This window comes from Monodelphis domestica, chromosome 1 (assembly GCF_027887165.1).
Source record: "Monodelphis domestica isolate mMonDom1 chromosome 1, mMonDom1.pri, whole genome shotgun sequence".
Lineage (NCBI taxonomy): Eukaryota > Metazoa > Chordata > Mammalia > Didelphimorphia > Didelphidae > Monodelphis > Monodelphis domestica.
The window spans coordinates 359,077,379-359,094,529 of record NC_077227.1 but is presented as its reverse complement, the minus strand read 5'-3'; the positions used below and the strand labels follow the sequence as shown (position 1 = coordinate 359,094,529).

General features: G+C 43.2%; 1 protein-coding gene across 1 annotated transcript in view; it reads right to left on the bottom strand.

Moving 5' to 3' along the window:
- CYFIP2 (cytoplasmic FMR1 interacting protein 2) overlaps window positions 1-17,151 on the bottom strand; it is a 167,636-nt gene that overhangs the window by 96,523 nt on the left and 53,962 nt on the right. The window contains exons 9-15 of the mRNA XM_056811521.1: window positions 16,236-16,340; window positions 14,092-14,183; window positions 11,673-11,790; window positions 8,658-8,777; window positions 8,434-8,559; window positions 748-914; window positions 1-148 (exon numbers count right to left, since the gene is read on the bottom strand). Of these exons, the coding sequence (XP_056667499.1) occupies window positions 1-148; window positions 748-914; window positions 8,434-8,559; window positions 8,658-8,777; window positions 11,673-11,790; window positions 14,092-14,183; window positions 16,236-16,340 (876 nt within the window). The remainder of the gene's footprint in view (window positions 149-747; window positions 915-8,433; window positions 8,560-8,657; window positions 8,778-11,672; window positions 11,791-14,091; window positions 14,184-16,235; window positions 16,341-17,151) is intronic.

The following is a 17,151-nucleotide window of genomic DNA, read 5'->3' as shown; positions in this document are numbered from 1 at the left end:
CTGAGTGCTAGAAGGTCCAACAGCTCGTCGCGGAACCTTGATGTCAAAGCCACCTTTAGGGTCCTTCTCCCCTCTCAGGCAAGGGTCATTGGGTGGTTCCCGACCTCCCTCCCAGTCGCAGATTGTTTTCCGAATGGCCTGTAGGACACTGAAGTAAGAACAGACATGAACTCAGTTGCTTTTCCAAGAGAGGAAATTAATCTAAACTCCTAGAGGAAAATAATTTGGTTGGAAAATCTATCAGATTATAGAAACAGAACTAGAAGGAACTTTGGACGTCCTCTAGTCCAGCCTCCTTATCTTAAAGATGAGGAAATTGAGACCCAGGGTAACAAAGACAGACCACATTAGAGTCCAGATTGCTCCCAGGTCCTCTGATTCCGGAGTTTATTCCTCTGTATTACAGAGACCAGGCTACTTAAGGTGCCTATTGCTTGGCTACTTTTCTTTTCATTTTGGGTCGAAGGGGAAATTTCTCTTTTCAAACCTTTCTGGCTAACCTCCTTCCTCTGTTACTTGGACTACCCTGATGAAAGTGGCCCATATCCCATATAAAGAGACAAACTAGTGAGCATTGTCCTTCCCACACTGGTTTGTCCAAGCACCGCGGCAAATGGGATGTTAGTAAGGAATCAGGATGGAATGCCAACGTGGCGATTCTGTCCAGAACTTCCTCTTTGGGTTGTAGTAATTTCATGGGAAAGGAAGAGCCCAGGTCTTTGGGACAGTATTGATGCCATCACTAACCTGATGAGGACATTCTTCTTCTTCCTCACAGCCTGCCTCAGGGGCTCTCGCAGGGTCACCTGGGCAAAGTCTTGCAGAGCGGCGTAGATGGTATTCCTGATGGCCTGATTAAAGACACTCTCCATCCTGCCCATGAGCACTTGTAGACCTTTGATCATAGCAATCACCTGGGCCAAGAGAAAATGTGGGAGTCATTCACACCTATACCTTCCGGTGGCACATTCATTTGACTTTGATTAGCATTATTAGGTAAAGGACAGCGAACGAACTAGAAGTGATGTTAGCGGCCATCATGTTCAATCCTCTCATTTTATAGATGAAAAACCGAGACACTGAGAAACTGAGTGACTTGTCAAGGTCACAAAGGTAGTAACATGGCAGAGCTGGGATTCAAACTCAGACCTCTGACTCTGAACACATGGTGCCATTTTTTTCCCTTCTTTTTGGTTCAGTCCTATTATTTTATTTGTGAAATGAAATCCGAGTGAGGAAATGTCCTCTCCCAAAGTAAAATTAGAAACTATTTTGCATTGCAGAATTTTGAAGAGTTGATAGAACGCTAGAAGGTAATGTGGCTTGATTATAGCCACAGTTTATGTTGAAACTAGGTCCTTGGGACTCAGAGGCTGGCCCTCCATCCCTTCCCCAATACTGTATCCCCAGGACAATATACAGTGACAAAATGGCAAGCACTAATTCCAAACAGCAAGCTTGGGTCACAGCGAAGCACAGTAGAACTTTACTAATCCTCAAATAGGGTTCATTCCATGTGTTTCCCAGGGGGGTCCCCAAATCCTTCTGAGTTGTCAGAGATGCTTGCTCCCTGAAGAGCTGTGCTGGATCCTTTGGATCCCTACAGGGACAGCTGCCTCCCCACATTCATTTTTCTTTTTCTTTTTTTTTTTTTAAAATATATTTTATTTGATCATTTCCAAGCATTATTCGTTAAAGACATAGATCATTTTCTTTTCCTCCCCCCCCCACCCCCCATAGCCGACGCGTAAGTCCACTGGGCATTAGATGTTATCTTGATTTGAACCCATTGCTTTGTTGATAGTATTTGCATTAGAGTGTTCATTTAGAGTCTATCCTCTGTCATGTCCCCTCAACCTCTGTATTCAGGCCACATTCATTTTTCTAAAGCACTTTCCAACGAGGATATCCTTGAAGTCAGTAGAACTGGGCTTATGACATTTTTTACTTATTAATTTTTGTCTTAAGGAGAATGGAAGGGAATGAGAGAAAGGAGGGTCAAGTTCCTGACCAAGGTCACATACTGAGTTGGTAAAGCTGGGATGAGAATGTAATATTCCTGATTCCTGACTCCAAGTTTTGTCTTCTGGACAACAAAAATAATTCACAGTCACCCATCGATTTAATGTTTACAAAACTCCTTCCTTACCACGACCTGTGAGGTGTCCTTTCTCCCAACACAAAGATAGGGGACAATGGATGAAATGGTTTATTAGTATTCCTTAAATGGTTTTCTATAAGAAGGGTTTAGGGGGTCAGCTAGGGGGCTCAGTGGATTGAAAGCCAGGTGGCCCTGGGTTCAAATCAGACCTCAGACATTTCTTAGCTGTGTGACCCTGGACAACTCACTGAGCCCTCATTGCTTAGCCCTCACCACTCTTCTGCCTTGGAACCAAAACACAATATTGATACTAAGACAGAAGATGAGGGTTTTGAAAAGAAAAAAAAGAAGGTTTTAGTGGTGGGGCAGGGGGAAGAGGTTAAAAGAAAATGGCAATAAAACAAGATGCCATCCCCTTCCTCACTGTAGAGAGGTGAAGGGCTACCAAATCATAATAATGTAGATAGTGGAAGAGTTTTCTTAATTTTTTTTTCATATGAGAAGGTTCCATGGGGGAGAGGAAGGGAGGAAATGTCTGTGATTTAAAGACAAAAATCATTAATTAATTATTTTTAAAGGTATCAGTACAACAAAACAAAACAGAAAAGACTTCCAAATATAGGCACATATATTCCATCTCAACCCATGTTGTTACTTAGTCATGTCTAACTTCATGCCTCCATACTGGAGTAGTTTGCCATTTCCTTCTCTAGCTCATTTTACAGATGAAGAAACTGAGGCAAGCAGGGTAAAGTGACTTGCCCAGGGTCACAGAGCTAAGCAAGTGTCTGAGGCCAGATTTGAACTCCAAAGAAAGATGAGTTTTCCTGACTTTAGATGCAGCACTCTATTCACTGTACCACCTCGCTGCCCTTTTCAACCCAAGCAGTTCATCTAAATTAGGGAAGGATTTGCAGAGCTGAAAGGACTTAAACCAATCCTTGAAGGAAAGATAGGAGGCCTTAGACAAGGGAAAAAATGAGAGAAGAGCTTGTCAGAAGCTGGGGAAATAGGAGCAAAAATATGGAGGTGAGAATATATGTGGCAGTCTGTGAAAGAGTAAAGAACTAGACTGGGTAAAGTGGATGGTTTATATAGTAGAAATTAGTTGAAGCAGTTGATTGGGACCTAGTTATGTGACTTTGATGAAGTCACTTCATGCCTCGGTTTCCTCATCTGTAAAAGGGGGTTGTCACCAGATGACTTATAAAGCCCCCTTTACTCCCCACATTCTGGGAATTCTCTATCTCTGACTCTTGGCTTCCTAGGTAATAGGCAACTTCTCAATCCTCATTAATGGACAGAGTCCCTACATGGAAGAACTGTGCCTAAATGGATGAAATCACAGATATGGTGCACGTATCCCTGAGTCCCTAAGCACCTCACAAGCAGACACTCTTCTGTTTCAGTCAGGAACTGTGATTTCATCTGGACAAGTCACTTAACCCTAATTGCCTCACTTTCTTCATCTGTAAAATGAGCTGGAGAAGGAAATGATTAACTACTTCAGTATCTCTGCCAAGAATATCCCAAATGGGGTCACAAATTCCTATTAAGGAAACTCTCTTTGCCAAGATGGAGCAGAGTGTCATCAATTTAGAGCTGAAAGGGACAATAGAGGCCACCTAGGACAAACTCTTCTATTACAGAGAGTTGGGGTCCAGAGTTTAGGGACCTGCCTAAAGTCCCTCCTACAGGTGGTAAGTGGCAGCGTCAGGATTCAAACTTCGTCCTCAGATTCCAAATCCAGCTTTCTAACCATCATCCCAACCTACCATCCTACAATTCATAGTCTTAGATAGTTGCCTGACTTTGTCCAGGGTCACACTGCCAATATGTTTCAGGGATAAGACAATCTCTGCTAATCTTTACTCAGGGAATCAGTTCTCTATTCTCTAACTTGTGCTGCCTCAATGGAAACACTTATAACAGCAGCCCAGTAGGGTGTCCCTTCGAGAAAGGCATTGTAGGGGCAGCTAAGTGAAGGATGAAGAGTCAGGTCCAGAGAGAGGAGGTCCCGAGTTCAAATCTGGCCTCAGACACTTCCCAGCTGTGTGACCCTGGGCAAGTCATTTAACCCCCATTGCCTAGCCCTTACCACTCTTCTGCCTTGGAACCAATACACAGTATTGATTCCAAGATGGAAGGTAAGCATTTTTTTTTAAAAAAGGAAGGCATTGTGGTCCAGTGGACAGGTCAGGTCACTGGCCCTAGGTTCAAAGGATATGCATTTGAATTCTAGCTTTAATATTTACTGTCTGCAAGACCATGAGCAAGTCACTGAAAGTCTTAGGGCCTCAGTTTCCTCATTTTCAAAATGATAAGTAATCTCAAAGCATCCTTCCTTCTCTGAAGACTGACACGAATAGCTGACACATGTGGTAGGCAGGATGTTGAACTACATAATGATCTCTCAATTCGAGTGGGCTGCATTCATTTTTTAAATCTCCAAAGAAACTTCAGGCAAGGGATTGCCACAGTTTAAACAAATACCTCCAAGAACCAGTTTAGCTACATCCAAGTCTGGTTAGTTGAGTAGAGTCTGTATTCATAAAGACTTGTTGGTCATTAATTAATTCTGAAAGAGTGAGAAAAGAGAGGTGATTCTATACCCATCTTCTCCAACTCTTTCACCCACCACTTCTCAGGACCTCCTCCAGGTGCCTCTAAGGAGCCAGAGGAAGGCTGCAAGCCTTCACTCAGGAGGTGCCTGGCTCTTCCTTCTGTGGATCCCAGCATCAACTCAGCTGCAGGCTCTCTTGCAGAACCAACGTTCTGTTTCTTTTAGGGGAGGATGAGGAGGATGCCTCTCTCCCTCCCTCTCCCTCTCCCTCTCCCTCTCCCTCTCCCTCTCCCTCTCTCCCTCCCTCCCTCTCCCTCTCTCCCTCCCTCCCTCTCTCTCTCCCTCTCTCTCTTTCCCCCCCCTCTCTCTCTTCTCTCTCTCTCTCTCTCTCTCTCTCTCTCTCTCTCTCTCTCTCTCTCTCTCTCTCTCTCTCTCTCTCTCTCTCTCTCTCTCTCTCTCTCTCTCCCCTCTCTCTCTCTCCCCTCCCCTCTGTCTCTGTCTCTGTCTCTGTCTCTGTTTCTGCCTGCCTGTCTGTTGGTTTCTCTCTCCAGGGAAGAAACTCTGCTAATCTTTGCTCAAGGAGTCATCTCTCTATTCTCTAACTAATGCTACCTCAATAGAAACAATTGTAACACCAACCCATTAGTTTCTCTCTCTCTCTCTCTCTCTCTCTCTCTCTCTCTCTCTCTCTCTCTCTCTCTCTCTCTCTCTCTCTCTCTCTCTCTCTCTCTCTCTCCCCTCTCTCTCTCTCCCCTCCCCTCTGTCTCTGTCTCTGTCTCTGTCTCTGTTTCTGCCTGCCTGTCTGTTGGTTTCTCTCTCCAGGGAAGAAACTCTGCTAATCTTTGCTCAAGGAGTCATCTCTCTATTCTCTAACTAATGCTACCTCAATAGAAACAATTGTAACACCAACCCATTAGTTTCTCTCTCTCTCTCTCTCTCTCTCTCTCTCTCTCTCTCTCTCTCTCTCTCTCTCTCTCTCTGTCTGTGTGTGTGTCTCTGTCTCTCTCTGTGTGTCTCTGTCTGTGTATCTCTTCTCCCCTTCTCTTTCCCTCCCCCTCTTTCTGTCTTTTCCCCAAATCTCTTCACTGATCTCTGTCTGTTTTCTATTTCTTTCAAACCTCTTCCCCCCCCCCAAATGATTCTAGCCATGTTAAACATAACTTTCCCTTATAAAAAAAGTAAAGCAAAATGAATCAACATATTGGCTATGTCAGAAAAGGTATGCCTCATTCCACATCCATAGACTACCACCTCTCTGACATAAGGCAGGAGATCATGCTCCATCATCTTCTCCTGACACTGAAGGCCTATGGGACCGTCTCTAGGCCCTTCACACTTTTTCTTTCCTCTCCTCTAGTGAGTGCCTATTATCTCCTTTGCTGGCATCAGAACATTTAGAACAATCATTAGATTTGCCTGAAGTCATTTCTCTGTAATAATCCTAACTTTCAGTGCCCAGCTACCTGTTTGAGCAGGCATGCTCTGCCTTGTTTCTCTCTCAGCTGAAGAGAAAATGTTGTTTTTCAGTCGTTTTTCATTCTTTTCTGACTATTCATGATCCTATTGGGGTTTTCTTGGCAGAGACTCCAGCTCATTTTACAGATTGAGGAAACTGAGGCCAAATAAGTGCCTTGCCCAGGTTTATGCAGCTAGGAAGTGCCTGAAGCCAGATTTGAACTCAGAAGATGAGTCTTTCTGACTCCAGGCCCAGTACTCCATCCACTGTGGCACCTAGCCGCCCAGACAGAAAGAACAGAATTGTCCAAATCTCTTAGCCTGGAATTAAAGACCTTCTGCAATGTGGTGACAACTGACCCTTCCTGTCTTATTTCATGTTCCTCCTCTTCATGCAATCTTCTCCAGCCAGATTAGAGGACAATCAGTTAACTAAACTTAATGTCATCTACCACTTCCACACAAGCAAACATCCATCCATGCTTGGTGAACCTACAGCACATGTGCCAGAAGGGGCTGCTCCCCTCCCCCTCTCTGTGTGTCTGAGGACATTTCTCCCATCACTTGCCCCTCTGTCCAGCAGTCCAATAGGTGTGCTTCCTCTCTCCCCTGTCTGGGGTAAGGCTGGGGGCCCACATGTGGCAAGAGAAATGAAAAGTTTAGGTGGAGGGATCACCCACACTCAGGAAAACAATATGGATCCTTGAAGTACTAGAATATTACAATATTCCTCGAGCTCAGTGTGAAATAAACTGATAATCAATTGGTTTTAGTTTGTGGTGGCAAATGCCAAAATCCCTTCTTATTGGTGCTTCCCAGGGGTCAAAGTTAGAAAAGGTCACAAGGTGAACTAAAGCACTGAATCTGGAAAACTGAAAAATGAATTCTAATTTAAAAATGATTTTAATCAATCCTGCCCTTTGAGGTGTACCAGATGTGTGACCTTGGGCAAGTTAATTAACTCCTCCTTGCCTCAGTTTACTCCTTTATAAAGTGAATATAATAATAGCAGCTACCTTCCAGGGTGGTTGTAAGGATAAACTGAGGCAATAATTTTGAAGTACTTTGTAAACCTTCATGGGCTCCATAAATATTAGCTAGCTAGAAGGGTGAGAATTAGCCAGGGCTGGGATAAGGGCAAGGAGAAAGATGTTCCCCTTCTCATTATCCCATCCCAGTGATAAAACATTATCCCCCAAATGGATATTGGAATTCATAGAACAACAGCCTCTTGTTTTATATAGAGTACTCTTTTGGGACTCGTCCCTTTTAACACTAAGACTAGAAATGCTTTCTGCCAGGCAGGAAAATGAAAGGTACCAGAGGGCAGGGTCGATTAAGGAGAGAGATAATGTTATAAGTATATATTATATGCATTATATTGATATTATATTTAATTTTTATATTGTATTATAACTAATTTTTTAAGTCAATTGCCTCATTTCTAATGGGCTGAAATGTCCCCAAAAGCCTTCATTGCTTTGCTTTAGGTTTTGATCCCTGTGAAATTGCAAATCCCTTTGGGAGAGTTAACGGAGATGATTTGCCACATTATAGGGAGTTATATTTGGACTTGAAATAAGAAAAACTCCCCAAATAACAATTAAAACTCTCCTAAAGTCGAATGATTTAACCCAGGAGACCTTAAAATGTCAGCTGGGGACTACTTGTCAAGAAAATTATAGAGTTGGGGCAGCTGGGTGGCAGAGTGGATAAAGTGCCAGACCTGGGGTTGAGAAGATTGGAATTCAAATCAGGTCTAAGGCACTTCCCAGCAGTGTGACCCTGGTCAAGTCACTTAACTATTTGCCAAGCCCTTGCCCTAAACTTGCCACCAGATCAGAAAGGGTTTAAAAAAAAAGGATAAAGAAAATTATAGGGAGAGAATTCCTGCTTAGGTATGGGTTGCATAACTGAGCTCTGAGATCACCTCCAAGTCTGAGATTAGATGACGTTATAATTTAATTGTTCTCAGTGGTTTATGCTTTAGGCTTAATGAGTTTCAGATTCTTGCCTGGGAACAACTTCTGTTCCCAGGAAAGACCAAGGAGGGATGATGGGGACCCCTGAAGCCTGGGGGGGAGGGGGGAGAATGTGCATCATGAGGGCAAAAGGTACAAATGGAAGGCTAATAAGAAATCTTAGTGGCTCACCACTATGGGCAAATGAGAGATAAATTCAGAAAGGCAGAATGAGGCCCTTCAGTGAGGGCAAGCTAATTTAGAAATTATACTCAGGATCTTGGATGCACTACCCCCTCCTGAACCTTGCTGCCTACACCCATCAATGGGGCGTGGAGAAGGGAGACACTCACCTCCACGAAGGCAAACTTTTCTTCACTAGTATAGTTGTAGCGGGTGGCTCTCTCATATTCCTCTGCTGTGCCAGGGCAGTCCTTGTTGCAGAACTTGTCAGTGGGATGAACCAGCTTCCAGGAGTACTGGGGAGAAGGAGACCAAAGATGAATGGCAGACTGCTTTTGTAGACAGGACAGGAGGGGGACACTGTTTGCCTGGGGCTGGAGTTGCGGTCACTTACCACCTCCATGACATGGGCACTCCACTTGGATAGCAGCTGGAGCCCTCGCAAAGCCAGATCGAAGAGTTCCCTGTACTCTTCATCGGATTTCTGGCTGTCTAATCCAGAACCAGTCACCACCTGGAGAACATCACCCAACAAAGTGGTCAGACCAATGTGCAAATTCATTCCTCCCTCCCCCCAGCCGCTGGCTCTGCCCTTGCTCTGCTCTCTTCTCATTTCTCTTTGGATGGGGGGTAAATAGGGATAACCACTGGACCTGAGATTTCCCTGGTGTAGGGGACGCTCAATTGAGGAAGCTTCCTCCACCCACCCTGCTAGGCATGTCTGCAAGTTAGAATCCTGGAAAGTCTCCTAGAGCAATGAGAGGTTCGGTGACTTGTTGGGGTCATATAGTTAGTATGTGTCAGAGGTGGGACTTTGTGACTCCAAGGTCATGTCTACCACTATGGCGGACTGGCTCTTGGCTTGGACAGTGCTGCTGTTAAAAGTTACTGACCCATGATGGGGACATGACTGGGAAAGTAGACTCTAAACAATCACCCTAGTGCAAATATCAATAACATGGAAATAGGTCTTAATCAATGACACATGTAAAACCCAGTGGAATTGCATGTCGGCTACAGGAGGGAGACTGGGGGAGGGGAGGGAAAGAACACGAATCTTGTAACCATGGGAAAATATTCTAAATTAATTAATTAAATAAAATTTTCCTAATTAAAAAAAAAAGCTACCAGCCCATTATAGAGTCATAGATTAGAATTCAAAGGGAACTTATGGGACATCTAGCCCAACCTTGGATCCTGATCATACTATCCTATATACAACTTTTCATTTTCCTACATAATCTCAAGTCATTCCTTCCCCCTTCTCTAGCCTATCAGAACCCTATCCATTTTTCAAGGGTCAGCTCATCCCCCATACTTCAGTCAAACTTCCTTTAAACACCCAGCACAATGTGATCATTGCCACTAGTTATCTCCCCTTATTTGACACTGATATACTGCTTTGCATTAGTTAAAAAACAAAACAAAACATGTCTTATTGGGACAGCTAGGTGGCTCAGTGGAGAGAGGGTCAGGCTTGGAGTTGGGAGTACACGGGTTCAAATATGGCCTCAGACACTTCCTAACCGTATGACTTAGCTCTTATCACTCTTCAGCCTTGGAACAGAGACTAGTATTGATTCTAAGACAGAGGGCAAGAACTTAAAAAAACAAAACAAAAATTCATGCCATATTTCCCAGTCAAAATTATCTCCAATTTCTTTCCCCCCTCCCCCCCAGTTCTAAGAAGAGCAGTAATGGCTGGACAATTGAAGTCAAATGACTTGCCCACACAGCTAAGGAAGTATCTAAAGTCATATGAACCCAGATGCTCCTGCCTCCAGGTCTGGCACTCTATCAACTGTGCAACCTGGTAGCCCATACAAATTCCTTTTAGGCAGACACTATGTATTTTGCTTTTTATCTGTCCCACTTCTCCAAAGCACCTATGAAAGTGGCATACACATTGCAGGAGCTCAGGCACTATTTGACTATTTATTGACGGGAAACTTGACCAATTCAAAACATGACATCAAAGTGCCAACTTGGTCTGGTCTGAATACTCTCAATGATAGCCAGAGATTCTAATCAGTTATTTTAGTTTCCTTGTCAAAGGCTGGTTAGAATACAATATGACTATTACTGTGGGTTTGAACCCTGTGTAATCTGTTTGCTTTGCACTCTTCATGGCCAGGAGGAAGTACCATAGTATAATGTTGGAGTGCTGGGCTTGGAGTCAATAAGACCCAAGTTTAAATTTTGCTTCATATATTGTGTGACTCTGAGCAAGTCAATTAACTATATTGTGCCTCAGTTTCCTCATATGTAAAATGAAGTGGGTAGATTCCATGACCTGACTAAATCTATAATCCTATGCCCCATAATCTATGTCTTATGTGTAAGATAGCCATCATGAAAATGTGAGCCATGTGTCACCCTTTTTTGTAGAAGATGAGACGAGGCAACTGAGGAGACAATTACAGGGGAACATTTTACCTGCTGTCAGATTCCAGTAATGTGTGAGTTAGTTTTGCTTATTGATGCTTTTTTTTCTCTTAGAAGAGAGGGTTTTGCTGAGTAGTGGAACAATCAGAAGTAAAGATAATACAAAAACAAAAGCTATCAGTACTTTTTGAAACACGCATCATTGACCACAGTAAGATGACAGAACATAAATGGTAACTTATCATTACTGAAGGAAAAATAACTCCAACCATATGACCTGTTGACAGCATGTTTTTTTTAGTCTCAGCATATGTGGCCCAAAATAGATTCTGAAAGTCCCTCCTCTTATCTTAGTCAAATATTAAAAACTTGGGGAAAGCTAGGGTCATCTCCTTCTTCAGTGAAAAGAATAGAAGAAAATTCAGGAATGTGCTGGAGTCAGTTTGAATTGGCTCCTGTGAGCTGATTGTTAAATTTTCAATATGTGTGTGTTTACACCTCAGAAATCTGCAAATGCTACAAATAAGGGCTTGGTTTACTGTTTTGTTGATTGTGTGGGCTTAAGAAAGTGATGGAGGAAGAACCAATAATGCAGATTAAATTTAAAAGTGTCTCATCCTGTTTTATTTTTATTTTTTTCTTGGAGAGCCACTTGTTAAACACTTATGGGCACATCTTTGAGAGTAATCCTTGGCTCTGACCTCCTCCTCATTTAAGCATATGTCTACAAGCTTCCGTAACTTTTTCTCTTTCTCCTTTCTCCTGCACTCTCATTTTTTCTTTCTTTCTCTTTCTGTCACTCTCCTTTTATCTGTTTCTTGCTTTATCTCTTTTTCTGTCTCTGTCTTTCTCTGTGTCTATCTTTCTGACACTCTTTTTCCTGTTTATCTCTGTCTTCTGCTTCTGCCTCTTTCTGTCTCTGTGTCTCTTTCTCCTTATCCCTCCTTTTTGGGGTGCAGGGAACCTCTTGGTTTCTTTCTCACCTTCCCACACCCAATCCCAGTGGTTCCTGGACAGGGCTCACCTCACTGTTGCTATAGCGAGCAAGCTCGGAGATGAAGCGGATGTGGTCATCCCGGATCTGGACCATCTGCTCACAGATGTTGTACTGGGGGCTGATGCTGCTCTGTGTGCATGTCCACCTGGACAGAAAAGCATGCGGTCTGAGGAGGCACCCAGTATCACACTCACAGGTGGGACAGAGTCCTTCTGTTTAGAAGCCGCTCCTCTCATATCCATCACTCTGTCACTATGGCCCTCTTGGGCTTTGGAACAAGCAAGGATCCATGAACATCATATATGTAAGTTAGCATGGCCAGGGGAACTGCCAAGCCAAATATCTGAGGAGCCCATGGGGCTTGGTCTTTCTGTCTCCTCTTCTCTGGGGCATGGGGAATCCCTAGGCTCCTAGTTTCTCTAGGACCAACTTCTAGTGACCAGCACAATCCTCTTTCAGGAAGGCCCTCTCCACTGTGTACTTACCCAACTGGTAGGGAGAAGTGAGATGGTCAATCCCTCTCCTTGGCCACTTGCCAGGGCTTCAATTAACCCTGCTTCTGGTGACTGCTGGGAGGCAGTATACTGTTCTCCTACCTCTGAGAACCCCACCAGCCTGGGGATGCATCTTTATTTGGGATAGGGGCCTGGGTTGGGGATAGCCAAGTTAAAGTGGAGAAACTCTGCACTCCATCCTTCACAAGCCCATCACTTACGTGGAATCACCTAAAGTGATGGAGGAATACCATTTGACAAGATATCACACTTGGCTCATCACAGTGACCAGAGGCTATATTTTTCTTCTTCTTCCCACATAAAATGACTCTCTTTTTGGTACAGAAAACCTCCAGAATTGGAAATGCAACTCCTATCTCTAAGAATACTGGAGAAGAGTGATCTTGAATACCTTAGGGCTGGAAGGGCTCTCGGAAATCATGAGGTTCATCCCTCTTGTTTGGCAAGAAGTGTCTGTGGGTTCTAGGGGCAAGTGCTCTTAGGGACTAGTGGCAAAAATTCTGGCTCTGCAGACAGAGGCCCCCACTTTGAATCCTGGCTCTGCTAGGGTCACTTAACCTTTCTGGGCCTCAGTTTTCTTCATCTGTGAAGTAAGGTTATTTAGTTGGATGATTTCTAATATCCCTTTTCAGCTTTAAATTTGCGATCCTATTAAATGGAAGCCCAGAAAGAAGGGCTTTGTCCAAGGTCTCCTAACACTGGTTCACTTCTCACCAAAAGAAAAGGAAACCATAGCCTGTACTTTTGTCCTCTTATCTCTGAGAACTCATGTAGACTCATGTAGGGAAAAATGAGTCTGAAATTCTCAAATCGGTGCCCATCTCAAAAAACCTCTGCACACAATGTGATATCACAGTGGGCAGCACTGGCAAGGGAGAGACAAAAGGCATCATCATCCCCATCCCTATCACGCCATCATCATTTGTATTATCCAGAGTGGCTAACACTTACATAGTGCTATAAGGTTTGCTTTGCAAACATAATTTCATTACGGAGACTCATCTGGCATGACTTTGGCACCATAGGTCAATGTGATCTTACCATTCTTTGTGTACCCAGGTCTTGGCACACAGTAAGCACTTCAATACATGCTTTCTTCTTTTTTTAAAAACCCTTACCTTCCATGTTGGAATCAATACTGTGTATTGTTTCTAAGGCAGAAGAGTGGTAAGAGCTAGGCAAAGTGACTTGCCCAGGATCACCAGTTAGGAAGTGTCTGAGGCCATATTTGAACCCAGGACTTCCCACCACCCAGCTGCCCCCCACTACATGCATTTTTTCTGACTGATGGATCACGATCTCAGTAGTAGGGCTTAAGGCAAGCTGAATTCAAGGATGCCACATGGGATTTCCTGAGATGCTTAAGCTCTGGATTTAGCACTGCTGATGACTGTGCCACACGGTGCCAAAGGGGGTGATTTTGTGAGATGGGCTAAGATGAGACAGTCAGACCCATTCCTCTCGTGAGGAGGGTCCTCACCACATTTATAACTAGAGGCAACTCACTTGGAGTGGCCACAGAGCTTCCAAAGTCAGAAATACTCCAAACACAACCTCCAGCATTTCTCGAGCAGAGAGGGGCCTTTTTGGGTCCCTGAGGCATCCAGAGATGTGGGGAAATGGCACATTCCTTCATACAGGGAGCACAGTGGCTATGCTCTGAGCATGTTTGTACCCTGAGAATAAAGAGCGGGTAAAAAAGTGTTCAGAGCATGCCACCATGCACACACCCGCACACTCACTCCTTCCCACTCACGGGCCACGAGCCCAGGAAGTTTGACCTTGAAGGCCAAGTGCCAGGAGCCATGGCTCGCATCCAGACCCTGACAGCTCCCCGAGCTGGGCAAGGAAGAGGGGCCAAGGCTGCTGCCTCAGCCTCCATGCCAGGTGGGACCACACAGGAGCCAAGAGACATTACGGCACGCACTCACTTGGATTTGTTCTCCTCATAGTGAGCACTGGTCTTAATGTATCTGGCCAGTTCTATCTGCATATCGCCGAATAAGGGGACCACCTGCAGCTGCTGCAAAGGAAAGAAAACAACAAGACAAATGAGAGGCGGAATGGGAAGGAGACTGCAGAGGGATCTTCTACAATAACAAAGAAGAGAGGAGAGCATGAGAGCATGACTGGTGACTCCTTGTTCCCTCCTGTAAGCTCCTTGAAGGCAGGAAATGATTCCCTTTCCTTGCCTTTTTTTTTAATTCTTATTTTAAAAATCCTTACCTTCAGTCTTAGAATAGATTCTAGTATTGGTTCCAAGACTGAAGAGAAGAAGGGCTGGGCAAAGGGGAATTAAAAGACTTGCTCAGGATCACAAAGCTAGGAAATGTCTTAGGTCATATTTGAACTCAGGACTTCCCGTCTCTAGGTCTGACTTTCTATCCACTAAGTTATCTCGCTGCTCCAAAAAGTTTCAATTTTTGCTTTTGTATCTCTTGTATAGTTTTTATTTAAGTGCATTTAATTTACTATATAAATAATATATGTATCATATATAATACAATATGTAATATATTGTTAAGTGTATGAAATATTATTATAAAATTAAGGTTTAAGTGCACATAATAAGTGCTTAATGTTGGTTGAATTAAATTGCTGGTTGGACACAGATCTAGACTATGGCTGTCAACCCAGAGTTGATGTCTAGGGATCTTTCTCTTAGGCATCATAATCCCCATTTTACAGATGAAGTAACTCAAGCCCGGGTAGATTAAGCGACCTAACCAAAGTCACACAGCTGGTTAATGGGCAAGCTAGCTTTAGAAACCCAAGCCTGATGGCCAGGCCAGGGATACTTCTACATCAGGCAACGCCTTCAAATAAGCAGACTCAGGAGGACTTCCATCATTTCCAAGAACATGTTGTTACTATTTCATTTCACTAATTGAAAGAAGTTAGAAATTAGAGGGAATGCAACTGGGATGAAAAAACAAGTGGTAGAATTTTTTTCATGAGAATGTGAGGAACTTTAACAAACTGGAAAAAATTAAAATGTTGGGATTCAACATTCAAATCAATTTGTTGTTGTTGTTTAATTGGATGACCCCATTTGGCTATTTCTTGAAAAAGATATTGGAATTGTTTGACATTTCCATCTCCAGTTCATTTAACAAATGAGAAAACTGAGGTAAACAGGGTTAAGAGACTTGCCAAGAGTCACACAGCTAGTAAGTGTTTGAGGCTGCATCTGAATGCAGGAAGATGAGATTTTCTGATTCCAGGCTAAGCACTCTGTGTACTACGGCACCACTTAGACGCTCTTCTCTTCTCTTCCCTTAAAGATTCTTAAAAATGAGAGTCTAGTTTGACTATGAGGCAGTTCTGCCTCGAGACACGAGATCAATCAGTTCATCAAGGTCCTTTCAGCACTTTCTGATTCCATGATGCTAATTCAATTTGAAATTTGGAATAATGCAAACCCCCCTAAATTTGGAGCCAAGAAATCTGAGTTTTAAGTCCAAGCTATCCCAATGGCAAGTTATATGACTTTGGGCCAATCATCTCACCTTTGAGTCTACTTCCTTACCTGGAAAATGGGGATAACAATAAATGTCCTACATATCTCCTGGAGTTGTTGAATCCGAATGGAAAAATGTGTAAAATATTAATAAGTCATTAAGTATAATATAAACATTTTTGGATGCAGTAGATATTTACCATATGACTGAATGATTATAGAAATGAATGGGGACCCTGGTTAAGCAGAAAATGAGATGAGGACATGCCTCCTTCAATGGCTTTTTCTAGATGACGGAGAAGAGAAGAAACAAAAGATCAACCATTGCCTCCTTTATCAGATGGAATCATGAAGTATGGCTAGAAAGCTTCTATTGTATCTTCCTGGACCCCCAAAAGCCTAAACCTAAGTTCCATTCTATTGTTTTTGTGCAGCTTTCCCTGTATGCAGATGGTGGCGCTCTCCATTATCTCTTGGTTACCTTGGACACTTTGGGTCCAGACATTCACAAGCAAACCCCTTTGCTTCTCCAAAGAGTGGAGAAAGCCAGAAAGCAGAAAGCCTACACCCCAGTTTCCCCACAGCCTTGACCTGACTCCAGGAGAAGACACTCACCTTAAAGAACTTATCTATTTTGCTGAGGTTGATTCTCTTCTTGGCATCCAGTTTGTAAATATTACTGACATTTCCATCCATCAGGTAGAGGCCAAAGCCCATGACCTAGAAGGAGAGGAGGGGAAAGCCTGAGAGGCTAGGTACAAAGCTATTGTCGAATTCCCTTGAAAGCAAATCTCTCAAAAGAATATATTAAATGGAGGCAGCTAGGTGGCTCCAGTATTCAAATCTGGCCTCAGACACTTCCTAGCTGGGTGCCCCCAGACTAGTTACTTAACCCCCATTGCCTAGTCCTTTACCACTCTTCTACCTTAAAACCAATGCACAATATTGATTCTAAGACAGAAGTTAAGGGTTTCCAAAAAAGAGAGAATATATTAAAAAGGCAAATTACTCATTTCAACTTCAAATGATGGATGGAAAAAAAAAGAATGGCCTATTAGTTCACTTTTTTAAAAAGATCTCCATTTCTCTTTAATGAAACACTGAGGGTTTAAAATGTTTTTTGAGGATTAGTTGAAAGAATTGGGGATGTTTATCCCAGAGAAGAGACCTAGGAGAGGATGTAATTGCTGTCTTTCAATAGAGGTTATCCTAAATGTCTTGAGGCAGAAATTCTTCCAATACTTTTCATACAGTCTGCATTTGATGGTCTTTTATTTGGAAGTGGGATTAGCCTCATCTCGGAGAAAAGAACCATGATCAGTGAATGGCTGGAAGTTTGATGAAGACAGATTTCTACCCAACATAATGTAAAATCTCCCGACAGGTCTGATCAACCACATGAAGGAGTGAATTCCTTTTTAAAGAGAGTCTTCAAGCCAAGGCTGGCTGTTATTTACTACTGAAGTTGTGGCTGAAATTTGTACTCAGGGAAGAGGTGGGCTAGTTTATCTTTCAGGTCCGTAGGATTATA